The 16,914-nt window shown below is 38.0% G+C and overlaps 1 protein-coding gene across 9 annotated transcripts in view; it reads left to right on the forward strand.

Moving 5' to 3' along the window:
* shank3a (SH3 and multiple ankyrin repeat domains 3a) overlaps positions 1–16,914 on the forward strand; it is a 258,958-nt gene that overhangs the window by 223,875 nt on the left and 18,169 nt on the right. For all 9 annotated transcript variants that reach the window (XR_003442937.2, XM_047822191.1, XM_027162070.2 and 6 more), the window contains 2 exons: positions 9,884–9,959; positions 14,243–14,325. Coding sequence is in view for 8 of the 9 variants with exons in the window: in XM_047822191.1 (XP_047678147.1) it covers positions 9,884–9,959; positions 14,243–14,325 (159 nt within the window). In the remaining variant the exon portion in view is untranslated. The remainder of the gene's footprint in view (positions 1–9,883; positions 9,960–14,242; positions 14,326–16,914) is intronic.

The raw sequence follows: 16,914 nt of genomic DNA on the forward strand, positions 1-16,914 counted from the left end.
TAATAAAGCATGTAGGGTTTGTTGTTTTTAAGTCAGTCGTGTGCTCTCTACTTTCTGTAAAATATAATCAGTATACTGAATAGAAAGTAGACTAAACCGGGTTTAGGGTATAATCACTGGGGTGACTCTCTCATGTCTCCATCTTCTGTACTGTACCTTTAATTAGAACATAATTATAGAGAAACATTGTTAAGGTGTTTAATTGAACCAGAACAGAGCACAGAGCTTTGTTGAACACCAGACTTTACATTTGTTTGCATAGAGAAGTCACCATTAACTTTTTAACCTTGCTAATTATCAGTAAGTCAAGATTCAAACCAGAAAAGAAGAAGAAGAAGAAGAAGAAGAAGAAGAAGAAGAAGAAGAAGAAGAAGAAGAAGAAGAAGAAGAAGAAAAAACAGAAAGGAGCTGTTACCTTAACAGTAACAAAATGTACTAGGATGCTTAGAAGAATATTGCGGTCTATAGTATGAAATGCTACACTTAGATTGAGCGACACAAACAAGAAGACGTAGCTCTGATCAGAAAGCAGAAGCAGGTCATTTGCTACTTTAATCAACGCTGTTTTAGTACTGAGATGAGACGAGTTCACGTATACGATTCGTACACAAGCATGAGCGTAGTTGCTGAGTTGTAACCTTTTACATGATAGGGTCTGATCGTTTCATAGCCAATGATAATTTAATCAGATGATTAATTTTTACCTAATAAGCAAATTCTTAAACAAATTAGATTCTATATATCGTATCACTTTATATGTTTGATATAGTTGGATGATACTTTACTGTGTACAAGGTTTAATATTTATAACATTCATTCATTCATTTTCTACCGCTTTATCCGAACTACCTCGGGTCATGGGGAGCCTGTGCCTATCTCAGGCGTCATCGGGCATCAAGGCAGGATACACCCTGTACGGAGTGCCAACCCATCACAGGGCACACACACTCTCATACTACGGACAATTTTCCAGAGATGTCAATCAACCTACCATGCATGTCTTTGGATCGGGGGAGGAAACCGGAGCACCCGGAGGAAACCCCCGAGGCATGGGGAGAACATGCAAACTCTGCACACACAAGGCGGAGGCGGGAATCGAACCCCGACCCTGGAGGTGTGAGGCGAACGTGCTACCCACTAAGCCACCGTGACCCCTATATTTATAACATGTTGGATATAAATTTTTTTATTTAAAAATAATTAAAAATGTGTTTTTGTAGTAATGAGCGTGTGTGTGTGCCCTGCGATGGGTTGGCACTCGGTCCAGGGTGTATCCTGCCTTGATGCCCGATGACGCCTGAGATAGGCACAGGCTCCCCGTGACCCGAGGTAGTTCGGATAAAGCGGTAGAGAATGAATGAGAGTGAGTGAGTGTTTTTGTAGTAAAACATACTGAAAAGCACATTGTACTAAAGCTACCAATCGATTCTCTAGGATTTATCATTGTACAGTATTCTATTAGAGTTATAAGAGCTATAAGAGCCTGTCTATAGTCAACAAAGCTCTCGTTCCATGCAGAAAATCACGGGTGGAGTTTCACACCATTCATGCTCTGAATTTTGAACGTTACTCAAAGCATTCGATCGCTGATTGAGTGCCGAGGGGTCAAAGGACAAGCCAATAAATCTGTAAAATTTTCTGTATACAGCAGCTGATGTGATTGTATCTATGATGCAGTAGCTGGACAAATCTTTTCTCATGACTAAGTCACAGGTAGCTCAGATCGTTTCTATACGAGGATCACTGCATATATAATTGAATGTGCTCGATAATCAAAAGAGTGTTAAGTTTGTACTTCAGCGTTAGTTGAAATCCCGAGCATCGGTGGCATAAGCAAGGTGCCATCTGGAGCTAACAGTCCATGTAATAAAGATTAAAAGGTGTATAGAGAAGGTGTTTGGGCTTTTGTCCCTTTTTTCTCACTGTATTTTAGACCCAATACACTGTTAGGTCTTCAGGAAAGCTCTTAAACTAAAATACTGAACTTTATGCTTAAATCGAACTGGATTAAAATGTTCTCCGATTAGAAACATGTGAAATTTATCATCTTTTATGGAGCAGTGAGCTGTTTCCATGAGTGAAGTTCATGAAAAAGGAAATGGGGCATAAAATTGTGCTGCTGGAATATTCTGGATCAGTTGTTTTCTAAGTGCAAAGTGCATGTTTGTGTGTACACAGGTCTATAGTACTTAAGATTAGTAATAATGTATAAGATTGGCATTGAATAACTGTAAAACTGTTAAAACAGAGATCAGATTGACCATTTTGAAGTGTCCAGTTTCTGTGATCCTGTGCCCACTCTAGCCCCAGCGTTCTGTTCTTGGCTGACAGGAGTGGAACCCGATATGATCTTCAGCTCTAGCCAATCTGCCTCACTTCTCAAAGGGTTGTGCTTTTACGATGCTTTTCTTGACCACTATGGTTATAACCAGTGGTTATTTCCATACTGTCTGCTCTAACCTCTCTAACTTCTCTCATCAGCAAGACATTTCTAACCACAGAGCTGCAATTGTTGGACGTTTTTCTTTGTTTCTCAATCTAGAGAATGATGATTATAAAAGTATCAAGAGCTTAGCATTTCAAAACACTCAGACCAGCTCATCTGGGATCAACCACCACAATCAACATCACAGAGATCTAAGATTTTATATTTGAACATTGCATGAAGTTTTTTTTATCTGTACCGTGCCCCTGGGTGATTAGATAACAAATGTGTATTTATCTATATGCCTGTATGCCTGTGTGTCTGCCTCGATCTGGCCATCAACCGGACTGATTTTAACATTGCTTTATATATAAAGTAACTGTATATGTTTAACTGTAGCTGGTTGGTTTGTTCTGACACTTTAGCTTGAATAAAGGCAGAGCTATTTATATAGCCATGATGATGGAGAATGTGGGCAGCCACTCGTTCAGTTCTATAGGTCGTGTTGTGTCTGACTGTATCTGCTGGGTCATAACTCAGTGTCATACCCTGCAGCTACAATGCTCTGCACTGATTGTGTTTTATTGTGTTGCTGTACCTCCAGCATAACCATGATGTTATGTTTGATGGTATAACAGCCTGGCCTATGGCTCTACTGGATACACACACATACACAAACACACATACACACATACACACATACACAAACACACTAACCACAGTCATGCAGTGGTAAAAAAAACAAACAAAAAAAACACTTAGCTTTATGTCTCTGAAATATTATAAAGGAGAAAATGTTATGTAGGAGTGAACATTTTTCCTTGTAAAAAGTTTTCTAGATAGTGTTTTTGGACTGACAATTCCTATGTTAGAGCACACACACACACACACACACACACACACACACACACACACACACACACACACACACACACACAAATGTCAGCATTTCTCTTTATTCAAAATGTCCATGCAGCCCTCTCAGTGTAATTAAATGACCTAGATGTACTTCATGCTGCTTCTCCAATTTTTCTTGTTGAGAAACATCTTTCCTCTAAATCCAAGCAGATAAGAAGAAAGCAATGGTTCATATAAACTTTTGATATTTAAACCCTAACCTTAATACTGAAAGAATGGTTAAATTAAAATTAAGTGAATCCTACTTTTTAGTCAAGCAAGCAAATTTCTCAGTTGGCTGCAAGCCTATGAAATAGCACTTGATACAGCACAATCTATCTGTTTCACAATTAACTTAAAGTCTAGGGTCTAAATAGTGACGTGTGTAATTTTGATATTAGCTTCTAAAGATGCTTGCTTAACTCCTCTGTTAATACAATTTTGACTGTTTGTCAAATTTCTTGGAGAAATAAAGCATGTCTCAACACATCATTCCAACTTGTGTCTAGGAACGAAAGGAATATTTCCCTCATGTCTTCACTATCACCTCTCCAAGGTCTCTCCGTTTATAATTCCCTTTTTATTACCTCTGAAAGTAGCAAGTGAAACGGTCAAATGCACGGTTCAGATCTGATCGGCTAATCCGTCCTCGAATCTCGCCACAGAACTGGGTTGGCTCGGCACAGTGCAGGCAGAGGCCACGGAGAGATGCACGCTGGCTGGTATGAAAAAAATTGTGAGATTAAGTAAAAGCATGAAGGATGAGGTGAGATAGAGGAGAGAGACGGGGACGGGAAAGAGGTACAGAAATCACATCAGTATCAGCTCTGAGCCTGAACATCATTATCAACCATGGAGAGAAACCAGACATCATACTGCTGCTCTGACCCATTTACTGCACCGTGTGTCTGTGTGTGTGTGTGTGTGTGTGTGTGTGTGTGTGTGTGTGTGTGTGTGTGTGTGTGTGTGTGTGTGTGTGTGTGTGTGTGTGTGTGTGTGTGTGTTCTTTTGGGGACATCACCACATTATGACAATTCTTGAGCTGTATTCTGTGAACAAAATTTGATTTTACAAAGAGCTTAGTGCGCCAGACAAATCTGTTTTGGTTAATGAGGTCAATCTGAGGGTTTGGGTGAAGCCAATGCATCAATTGCATCGACACTGTCATATACACACAGCTGTTTAGTAATGAAGAAGGACTTACAAGTGAGAGGTCGATGACTTCAGCAGATCTGTCAGCATTTAACATTCTCCTTCACTGAAGAGGAAGTATGTCCTTCAGTCACAGGACAAGCACTGCGTAGCAAGTGGCTTCTCAGGAGCAGGTTTTTACAGAGAACAGAACACTGTATGAACATGACGTATGGCCTTTGGAGCAAGTTTACCTACTTTGATAGTAATAATTGAATTTAAAAGGAGCCTTTGTTTGTGTAATGGAATCTACAGTGGGCCGCCATGCAGGTTTGCAGATGAGATTTGACACCACAGATCCACAAAGACCAACAAATGGTTTATCGTCTATCGTCTGTTCAAAGTCATGTTTATTAATACACCAGCGTCATATTATGGATCATATGCCAACAGTAACAGCAGATTTTTCTTTTTTTTAAATGGTCATGGAATACTGACGATTTAATTACAGTCGGTTGTCTGCCGAGGCAACATTTTGGGGTCAGTTTTAAGAAAACTCTGAAAGTCTTTTGCAGTTCTTTATCCTTTAATATGTTTGCTAGCTGATTTAAATTATATGTCGGCTCATGATGGATCCTGAGAGAGTGAGAGAGTGAGTATTTTCACACTGGCACAGACGCACACAGGGTTCAGAGATGCATTTACTTAAATGATGTTAATGATTTAGGATCAGTGTTCTATAGGCTTCAGGGTAAAACTGGCCAGTACCAGGCCATAAATACAGAATACGCCGGGTGAGATGTCTTGGAAGTGACACAAAAAAAGATGGAATTGTCATTGTTTCATAAAGTTTCAGAACTACCCTCACTATGCTTAATAGCATTGAAAGAATAGAAGACTTTCTGAGCCCAACTACATTCTTAGAACCCTTAAAGGTTCCCATGTAAAACGGAATCGTTTCCTTATTAGAAAAAGGTTCCAACTTCTGCAGCAATCTCACATGTGTTACCTGTATTTTGTCTCCAGAAGTATTGGAATTACACCCTGAGAAACCTCAGATATTGCAGCATGATGCCAACATGTGCCATCACGGCAACAGGAAAGTCCGCCTGCTGGACATCCTTCTAAAAATCCTCTCTATAATATCTCTGATACACAATAGATAAATCAGGGTTGAAACAGTTAATGGTAAGAAGTTATAAAATAGATTTCTGCAGTATTTAGGCTCCGATATCAATGTTTAGTTACGGCTATTCTCTTTAGAATTGTACATTTCTGTACCTTTTTTCTGTGTTCCAGCTTCTCTTACTCTGACCTGGTAATTTACACGCTTATTTTAAGTGTTAGCTTCATTTTGGTACCAGAATTATTCAAATACACCTTGTAGTTATTGAGATATACTCATTTAAAGTAGAGCATGTCAAAATTCAAAAAGCAGGCAGGAAAATTGGCTTAGGGCTTAAGAGCAATTAAAAGCTACGAATCCTTAATTATTCTACAAACCCTTGAATCTTGGTTTACCGATTATGTCGTAGTGACACATTGCATTGCACTCAGATTTGTAGATCTTAATCTCTAGGATCTTGTACTGTAGATCTTATAACCTTGGCAAATACCTCTTCCATTGTGGATTTATTACTTTAGATTTTAATAGTGTTCTTTAATTTTAATTTGTAAATGGCTCCTATTATGATTTTTTTTATATGGGATTACATGTTGTCTAGTTGCTGTACTGTAATTTCTCATTAGAGAAATGTTTCTCCTGTCCATTTATTCGAGTGGTTATTGCATTGAGTACTTTTCTTTTGCCTCTGCCAGCACTTTGACTGTCTGTAGGAACATCGGAGATTCTCATTACCGTGATATCACAAGGACATGTGATTGAATGTTGGTATGATTTATGTTAAATTATTACTGTAACCAGCAGATGACCTAATTATACTTAGGAATTCAGGGTCAAGGTCATAGCATGGTCTATATTCTGAAATAGTATTTATATAATTGCTTCCTTCCTGACTAAAATATATTTTAAGGGTTTTTGAGGCATGCAGACTAGACTTGATTGCGACGGACGCATCCCTGTAGACATTATTGCTCATTGTTCAGTCATAATTTTATTCTGAACAAACATCTATGTACATAGATACACTAGCCTTTTTAAACATATTCAAATTAACCAATTTCAATGCACCATTATTCCTTAAAGCAAGTTTTTTTTTGCATAAAAAGTATAACTTTTCTGCCTTTATGTGACCTTTAAAAGCAGATGTTTACACAGATCCAGTCTATACTCTGTTTATGATTAATTCATTAATTGGTACAGATAGCAGTTAGACAGTCTGTTAGATCCACCAAATCTACATTGAACCACAAACTCAGCGGTTAACCCATTAACCCTTGACAGACTAGGAAATTTACAATAGCATTGTTAACCATTACCAAAGCACCAAATACATATACAGGGCTGTCAAGTGTCATGCATTGAGAGTGACAGTCACGCATTTCGGTATTTTCTCACGCTCTCCTGCCACACATTGTATTTCTCATGCAGAAAAACTTTTTCACTATTTATCATATATTTAATATGCCGCAGCGCCCAAAATGTATCAGTCCGCACCGCTTTCTCTATGGAACCGGGCAGGAATCAAGCGCGTCTCCGCTGGAGTTCTTAGTCGAGCCTGACACTTATCAGCCAATCAAAAAAAGAGGCTACACAATAGCCAATCAGAAAATAGCACTATTGTATCTGGGTAAGATTTAACGCAACAACCAATAAAAAAATAAAAATAAATAAATAACATATTCATTAGACAGGGTATTTTCGATGGTCGGTTTGAACAAAACCTCAACACGAAACAGCTTGTCTCTGGATGGGACATTGTTCTCAGTCATGACCCTAAAAATGGCTGGGCTTGAGCCGTAATGTTTTAAATGGGAGCTATATTACAAATGATAAAGGAGTCCAAAAAAAGCAAACAAATACTTACAATAAACAACAGTCATTCTCTCTCTCACTCTCTCACTCTCTCACACACACACACCACAAACACACACACACACACTGGAAATGTCACTCTTGCCTGTCTTCAAAACTTGAGAGCCCTGCATATATGTTAAATATTATTCTTGTGTATTTACTTGTAGTCTACAGGGAACATGGTTTTGAGAGAATCATTACCCACTATAGAGTAAAGTTGTCATGGGGAAGTGTTTGGCTGTAATGTGAATGAGCGGGTTTGCAGTCATATCTGTCTGTGTTTTGTTTCTGAACACAAAACTAATGGGTGCTTTGGGGACTGACAGATAAAATTCCTGAGGCATTCTGAAATGCCACTTTCTGCTCGCTTTAATGATTTACTTTCTGTTATGTGTTCAGACGCAGGCACGTGTGTGTATTTGATTTTGCCCTCAGTCCTGATTGTTCTTCTGCCATCTGGAGTGAACAAGTCTCAGCTGTGCTGCAGGAACTCTTAATCTCAGTCCTTAATCCTGATACAGTATGACAGCAGCTGCCAAAAAGCTGCAGGCAATCAGAAAACACAGTATGATTTGGAAATATACTTTAACCCTAATTGACCTTAACCTCGTTTCACAAAAAAAAAAAAAAAAAAAAAAAGGTCTTTTTTTTAGTAGGGTATCTACCAAGTGTTTGACAAGTAAATGCATTTATTTCAGGGAAAGAAAATGACATAAATAAACTTGGTACTCACATGCCTATAAAGTTGGTATTCATGTAGAGATTAATTTATGTGACAACTGGGCATTTTTGTCTATAATTTGTAATACAGTTCAATAAATTACCATCATACTTACATATAAAAATCGACCCGGAAGTTTCTGGTTTATGACATCATAGCACATACACAGGATGCAAGCACTTTAACCATTTGTTGTTAAAGAAATAAAAGGCTCCTCCTGCTTAGAAAAGAACAAGAGGTTTAAAAAGGTAACTAAGGGGTTAACAAGAACTCGTCTGCTATGCTTAGAACGTAGTTTAAGAAAGAGTACTTCATAACTTTTTCCATTCTCAATACCTCAGATTAATTTCTTCTATGCAAAAAAAAAATAAAATAATTTTTTTTTTTTCAATCTAAAAGACTTGAAACGATCGATTAATTGTCACATTTAGGTATTTATTACATTTTTACAATTTACTCATTCAGTTGACGTTTTTATCCAAAGAAGCTTGCAATAATTTTTTTACAGATATATTTAGGATACAGCTCAGCATTTGAAGGTTAAATCCACCGAGCTATTACTGCCCTTGACACAATTGTGTCATATATCTTCACTGCATTCTGGATCTTTGTGTCTATGAATGTGATATTATAATCATGACTGACAGCTAAAAGCGAAACATCATCTCTTATTTTCAATTAAGAAAAAAAATTAGCACTGTATCACTAAACACTAATGTCAGTATTTCACTGCGTCTATGTGAATGTATTATAGGCTGAACTGGACAGTAAAAATATGAACTATGCACAGTGTTAATAAAGTGGAATAAAGTGCTACTGCGAACTTTAGTCGTAACTGATAAATGAAGCCGTGTGTTTTGTGTTACAATTACAGTATGACTTCAAATCTCTGTTTGTTCCTTTAACTATCTCGGCTCTTTTATTCTACAGACAATGACGAATGACTGCATTACTCTTGTTCAGTGTACAGATGGGAAAAGTATGCATACGTGCACTGGTGTATTGCTTTCTTTAAAGGCTTATCTGTGAATTTCATCCTGCTTTGCTCACTGATCTATCTATTCATCTTCCTCTCTTGCCATTACCTTCTCACCTCTGCAATGATAGAGATCACACCACAGTCTGAGCTTGCCTCAGGTGACATTATTGCTGATTCTCTATCTGATCTGATTTTTCCCAGAGATACATGACATGTAACATTGTTTTGTTTATTCTGATATAGATTTTGTTTATTCTGATACAGAAATGTCATCTCTTTTGAAGACACCATTGGGATTTGCAGTATCTAACACTGAGAAAGACTCAGAAGTCACAAACGCACATATAAGTGGCCTAAATGTGAGATGAGGACATGTGAGAGAGGGCGTGTGTGTGTGTGTGTGTGTGTGTGTGTGTGTGTGTGTGTGTGTGTGTGTGTGTGTGTGTGTGTGTGTGTGTGTGTGTGTGTGTGTGTGTGTGTGTGTGTGGGGCAGATTGTCCTTCTGCAGGGGAGCAGAGCATTGATTTCTAGCCGAAAGTCTAATCACATAAATCTAGCAAGACTTAAGATGCCAGGCTTATTAACCAGACGCGCTGCTTTAGGATTAATGAGCCACTTCTTTTACTTATGACACACACAAACACACACACATGCTACCTTAAATATTTGCCCATCAGGCAGACAAGATTACGTACCTACACAGATTGATAGTTAATATGTTTGAGTTGGATTTGAAAATGTTTTGTCTTCCAGAAACGAGAGAAGATCGTACGAAGAGGCTGTTCAGACATTACACTGTGGGCTCCTATGACAACTTCACCTCCTACAGGTAGGTTTATAGCAGTGTGTGTCTGTGTGTGTGTGTGCACAGTGTGTAAAATGCATTGAGGATGATAACAGACAGCAGTAGTATCTGAGCTACAAGTTTCTGTAGTCTGTGTTCAAGCCACTTCTGCCATCTAGAGGCTGAAGAAAAAAGTTATTCATTTCTGCTCATTAGAGCCATTGTTTTGTCATTTATAGTAGCATTATAACATGTATTATCGGCATGTGTGAAGTTGAGTGTATATTTATATATTTCTTGTGTTAATGATGGCTTCATTTCTGAGAATTAATTTCTAGTGTTAGATCTTAGAAGCAATATGAAATTCATTAAAGAGAAAAGAGAGTTTATACACACATAGTGTCTCAAAGTCTGAGATAAGAGACCATTCTGTAACATTTAAACACAGTAGGGAAGTCATTTGGACTTCTTTTTGGGATGAGGTAATGAGGGATGGCGTGATTTAAGCAGCAATGGAGGGAGAGAGAGAGGATTAATGACTGGAGTTTGTCTGTCAAACTGCACATCTCCTCTCCATCCATCTCCCCCCATTCAGTCAGCATGACAACACAAACAGCAAACAAGCCTGCTTGTGGAACGAGCTTAAAGAGTGCAGCTCACTCCTCAATGCCACTCACATGTTTTGAGCACTAAGTCGCAGTGACATGACTTTTTATTGATTAGCTTAGCACATCACAAAGGCTCCAGCAGCTTTTAGACATCTCTTAATTAACCTAAGCTAAGCTGCAACTAAAATGAAGATTCTCCATGGTCATAAAGCCTGGTAGAATGGCGTAATTAACTGTTAAAGTTGGGGTGCACAATGTTTGAAAAATGAGCAGAAAACTGAGTCGGGCCGACAAACAAAACAAACGTGTAGCCAATGAGCAGAAAGGGGCGTGTCTTGTCAATATGCGGAGGAGAGAGTGTTCAGTGCGCGTGTCTGACATTAGCAGAAAGAGATTGAAACATTGACAAGGCGGATACCTGCCGTGTCTCGGGTTCTAGGTGTTGAACTTCGTCTTCCGCGTGAAACGGAGCTAAACCTTTCACAGTACAACACACAGTACTACAAAAACACATTTGTATTACCATAGTATTACTCATTGAGTTCATTTATTGATCAAAATATCACCTCGACCAGCTGTACCAGCAAGTTCCGCCATAGTAGTTGCCTGGGTTGCGTGTGTATGTGTGTGTGTGGGCGGAGCTATAAATACAGGGGTGACACCCATTTGGGATAGGGGCGTGTTTGTTTAGGTGATTTCAAATGTCAACATTGGCTTTCAAACATCGTACAGCTCGCCTTTAAAATGACAAAAAGAAAGCACAAGTGATAGTTATTCAATTTTTCAACCTGATTTATATCTACATCTGTGCATCTGTGATGTGTTACAGAAAATTTATAAAAGTGAAGATATTTTGTGTTAAAGGAAATATGATTAAATGCTTCTCATTATGGAAAAAATGTGTAACTAACTGTATTAGTTATTTCTAGTAATTTTTTGTTACTAATTTTAGGCTTAACATTTTCTTATTCTATTCACATCATTCTGCTACTTTCTATAAACAAGTGTTTGAAATAAGCTAAATAAAGCCAGTCTGACTAAAAGGCAAGCATGGAAAGTTTAAAAAGAACTAAAATTAATCTTATTGATTTTATTTATTTGTTTGTTTGTTTGTTTGTTTGTTTTAATTTTCTTATATCATAGACGTTAACAACTCTGTGTGTTGGGGATTGGTGTGTGTTTTTGTAGCTGTTTGCGCAGTGAGTTAGTGCAGATTTTCAAAATCAATACCAATATGGACGTTATGGATATTTTCCAGAACACATTAGATGTTTATACATTTTGTCAGTAGGATATAAACTCCTAGTGGACAAAATGAATCATAACTTGCTAATGAAGTAAATAAATGTTATCACTTGTTAGCACTTATAAACTAACAGCCTGACTTTTGTTCTGTGTGGAGCCGAGCACCAGTGTGAATGTAGCATTTAAGAGCATATTCATGCTAGTTTCTCTGCTCAGTCTGCTCTGTTGATGGATATTGTGATTTAAAAACACCCTCTTGTGGACAAACAGACAAAAACAGTATGTGTTTAATAAAGCAGAAAATGTAATAAAACAGATCAGCCATTAATATCTAGAAGAGATAGCTTTATATGAGTGAAAGCCAGTGTTTAGCTGCTTCCTCTGTAGGTGTTCTGTAACAAACAGCTATCTCACGGATAATGGACTGGGCCAATGGGACCAGTGCCCGGGAACCAATTTCCCAATTGACAATAGGCATAAGTTGAAAGAAATGAAGAAATCTTGTCAGTCCCTGGACCCTTGAGATCATACAGTGTTCTTTTGAGCCCCACGGGGCTCTGGAATCCATCCAGTAGCTCAAGAACAATCTTCTGCAAATATAACCTATATATTACCCTGAATATGAACTAATAATAAATAATGGAACCATTCTAAACCCTTTCAGTCCTCCTTAACCATTCAGCGGTCCTAAGGAGTAAATTGACTTTTTTCCTTCTATCAAGCCACTGATATTTGTGTAAACAGGCACAACTGACATTGTTCCAGTCACACTTTAGCATTGTTTTGATTAGATCTTGCAGTGTAGAAGAATTTATTTAGGTACCACAAGTATAATACTACTCAAATATTCAACTATTCAAGTGGCCTTGAAGCATTACCTCTACCCCAGTCCATAGGTCTGCAATTCTTCCCTACCCACTGTGCTAAACATTACTGCTAATAATGATTGAAAGCCTAACTGGTCATCCATAGATAAATTAGCATTTTTGTTGTATATTGTGTATTTGTATATTTAGTATTGATCGTTGGTTGGAACTAAATTTTCCAGGATCATGTGTTTGATAATCATTCATTATTATTTAAATACATTTGACATTAAGTAATCTTTAACTAAATACAGCCAGCCTCTTATCATTCAATTTTGGTTTGGATCTTTGAGGTGAAGTCAAAGTAAACTGCTGCTTGTCATAGCATGTGAGTCTTATCTGGACTCCTGTAATGCATTAGCCTCACTCTTGTTACCCTGAGGCACTAATGCAATGGAATCATCTGTAATTGATCTAATTGATTCTTCACTGCCCAATTATGTTCTTGTCATTTCTAATGCATCAGTGATGAACACCCGAGAGGAGAGAGAGAGAGAGAGAGAGAGAGAGAGAGAGAGAGAGAGAGAGAGAGAGAAAGAGAGAGAGTATTATTATTATAATTCTCTATGACAAAGATAGTTGTGATCAGCTCAACACCTTACTCAGCAGTTTTTCTGTGCCATCACTTTCAGACACAGTATTAAGGCTTCATCAGTTCTCTCAATCTGTCATTTTTTTACAACAGTAAGAGCTTCATAGGTACGTGTAGGCTGTCCATCAAATAAGGGGGTGAGGTCATACATGTATACAAGAAAGCAGTCTCTTCAAACAGTATATTATTATTAGCCAGTCGTAACGAACATGGGGTGTATGCTTACATATTTTTTCCTTACCTATTTTTTCCTAAAACAGGACCTTTCACATTATCTACCGTTACATGACTAGAATTAGACGAAACATTACATTTTATTCATCCGTTGTTGAAGAAGAGTCTACTTAGAACAGAATGTATCTGTCAGTTGTACGTTGATATGCGTTATTAATACATGGCAATAATTGGTGCATTGCAAAGGAGTTGTGTGTATGATGCGTGTGAGATTTTAGTCATGTTTGTACAGTGAGTCTACACTCATCTGAGTGAGTGATCTAAAAACAGATCTGCCTCGGCTGTGTGCACTAATGCGTCCAGCTCTAGTCATCTCTGTACAACCAGACAGATGGCTGCTGATGGAGTTAGAAAGGGGTGGGCTCTCTGCATATGTCTGCAGGTTTTTATCCCAACCAAATGACCCTATAATAAAAGGAATACATGGCTGGATAGTTGGCTATTGGCTGGTTCTCAAATATCTGTTTTAATAGAATTAGTTTTTATTTATAAAGCTAAGATTAAGCTAAGACTGAAGACCTATTTATCCACAGTAATGTACATGGCAATGAATGTACCACACATATGTGTGTGTGTGTGTGTGTGTGTGTGTGTGTGTGTGTGTGTGTGTGTGTGTGTGTGTGTGTGTGTGTGTGTGTGTGTGTGTGTGTGTGTGTGTGTGTATTAGAGGAAGAAACAACACTAATACAGAATTTGCAAGACAAGTTGCACTCAATGGAAAGAAGGTTTTGATAGAGGTGACATTTCAACTGTAATCTAAATGTCGTTCTTTCTTCTCACTAGTGATTACATCATTGAGGAGAAAGATGCTATGCTGCAGAAGAAAGAGAATGAAGGTTTTGGTTTTGTCCTGCGGGGAGCAAAAGGTAAGCATGACCAGAATCTACATGTATCAATAAATCGTCAGGTTGCGGCTTGACTGAACGGTTTATGGCGGTAATGGAGCGGTACATTAGAACCACAACCACTGTAGTGCACTATAATATCAAGCTGCTTATCTCTACAGGCTGTTTGTTGCTGTTCGATTGATGAAGTGTATGCAACATGTGTAGCCATATCTATAAATGGTTCAGTTAAGTTCAGAAGTCTTGCTGCTGCTTCAGTTTCTGGTTGTGTTTCCTTGACTAAACAAATGGCCGAAATTTGCACATACAAAGCGCGGTCAGGTAATATAGATGTCCGTGTGGATTTCCTTCTCATGACTGTTATTCCTAAAGACATGATGGTTTATGATGGATTGGTGTACCATTCGGGTTGATTTGTTATCTTGACTCCAAATTTAACAAGCAGTCTCAGTTTCAGACACGGCGATCATCAATCATATCGTATATCGTTTACATACATTACATCAGAACCTTGCAATTACATTAACTGTCTGTATCTTTCTATGTATACAGATATGTTATTAATCCAGTGGAAAATAATCATTTACAGCCTATAAATATCATGAATTTCCTTTCATGACCCATACATGAGTTAAAAGATGCTGGTAATTGGCTAGTGTTGCTCTGATTGGCAGTGTAGAGACAGTGTTCCATTATTTTCATCAAGAGACCACAGCAGATTTTGAACTCTAGCCTCCTGGTGAGACATGTCTGTGACACAGAACTCTTTTCTTTTGCACCGTTCCAGAGTCTTTATAGATTTTCCCCAATCCTTACATGCCACTTACTACTAGAGAAAAGATGGTCTCTAGTAGTAACTCGAATGCCCTCAATCATCTGGGATATACAGTATAGCATTAACAAGAGTTGTGGCTCGCAAGGTCTGTAAATAATTGGACAGTGACCTTTTTTTTTAATTATTTTGACTTTCTACTCTATCACAATAAATCTGCTGAAGTACAGAGCTGAAATAATGAAACTTGTCACTTTCTGGTCTGAATGTATATGACTGCAGTATATGATTTGCATGATTTTGCTGCTGATATATCACCTCAAATGAAGTTTTAGTTACCTGATTACAGGAAAAGTAGGGACACAAAACAGCAACAGATTTCTTCACACTTCCACAAGGTGACATTTGGATAGGAAGTCTCTGAGACTCCTGAGACCTGATTCCCAGCAGAGGAAGAAAATAACTGCTATTCCTCCCACAAGACGGCACTCTACAGGAGCACACGAGACAGGAGTGACTTTTTTAAGCTAGGAGTGAAAGCAGAATAACATTTCCAACATATGAAACAGCACTGAATTTACATTGTAATTCATTAGCATTCCATAAAAGTACATTTTAACACGGTTTTTAAGCAAATACACATTCTAAGGTTAGAAGTATGAAAATATACACCTTTGGTGTATGTATATGGTTATGTGTTAAAATTCACTTCAAAGTACAGATTTATAAATTGAGAATTTAGCTTGAACATGTTAAGTAACACATATATTCTATATGTTGTGCAAACCTTTTTGTCAGTGTGCAGGAATAATGAGAGCATGCAGTGCCAGAGAACTAAAGTATCTTGGCTTCTAATTTATGTAGTAGGGCAGTAGTTTATGTCTTGTAAGGCAATGATTCCATTGCCTTACAAGAAGTTATAGCTAAAAGGTAAAATATATGTAAGGTATATCTTAAGTCTATAAATAACTTGAATAAAGATTTAAATATGTAAATGCCATCTCTGGAACATTGTCCGTAGTGTGTGAGTGTATGAGAAGCTCGGATAAGCGGTAGAAAATGAATGAATGAATGAATGAATGAATGAATGAATATGTAAATGCCATCTTTCTGCTTTGCATTTGTTGTTTATTAGGGATAGGTCAGGCTGTACAATACAGACATTTTAGAGAAAACATAATAAATAATGGTTTTGTTATCTCCTCTTGAGAACCTGACAAGTGATGAGGAGAGAATGTACAAGACTGTTGTCGGTGGAAGGGGATCAGTGGTCCAAGAATTACTCAAATTAGTTCTGATGTTTGATGTGGACATTAACCGACGCTCCTCATCTGTATCTTTATGTTTTAATGCATTAAGATACTTCCACATGATTGGCTGAAAGAATTGGTGTACAGATATTCCTAATAAAGTGCACAGTGAATGTAGATTAGTCAGTGCTGCACTATTCTGCAAAGGCTTTTGCACTACAAGACTTGGATAGTCACACTGTGTTGCTATAAATGGTCTATAAATCAGGCTTGGGAATGGAGCCATCTGAAAAGGATTTTAGAGATAATGCAGACTGAACCTAAAAGGGTAGCACAATCCACCCCTCGGGAACAAGGCTAATAATACACACTTTGCCTTATAAACATGCACAAATGTTAAAGAAGGACATGCCAGGTGTCCTGAAGGTGTCCACAGGGCCACCTGTGAGGCATTGCGGTAGTCATACTTCTTAGAATATAACAGGGACTGAGAGTGAATGTGTGTACATGTGTGTGCCCCGTCTTTGTGGTGGCATCATCATGGGTAGGTGGTATGAGTTCCCAAAGCCATCTGTTACACACATGGTG

This window comes from Tachysurus fulvidraco, chromosome 13 (genome assembly GCF_022655615.1).
Source record: "Tachysurus fulvidraco isolate hzauxx_2018 chromosome 13, HZAU_PFXX_2.0, whole genome shotgun sequence".
Classification (NCBI taxonomy): Eukaryota; Metazoa; Chordata; class Actinopteri; order Siluriformes; family Bagridae; genus Tachysurus; species Tachysurus fulvidraco.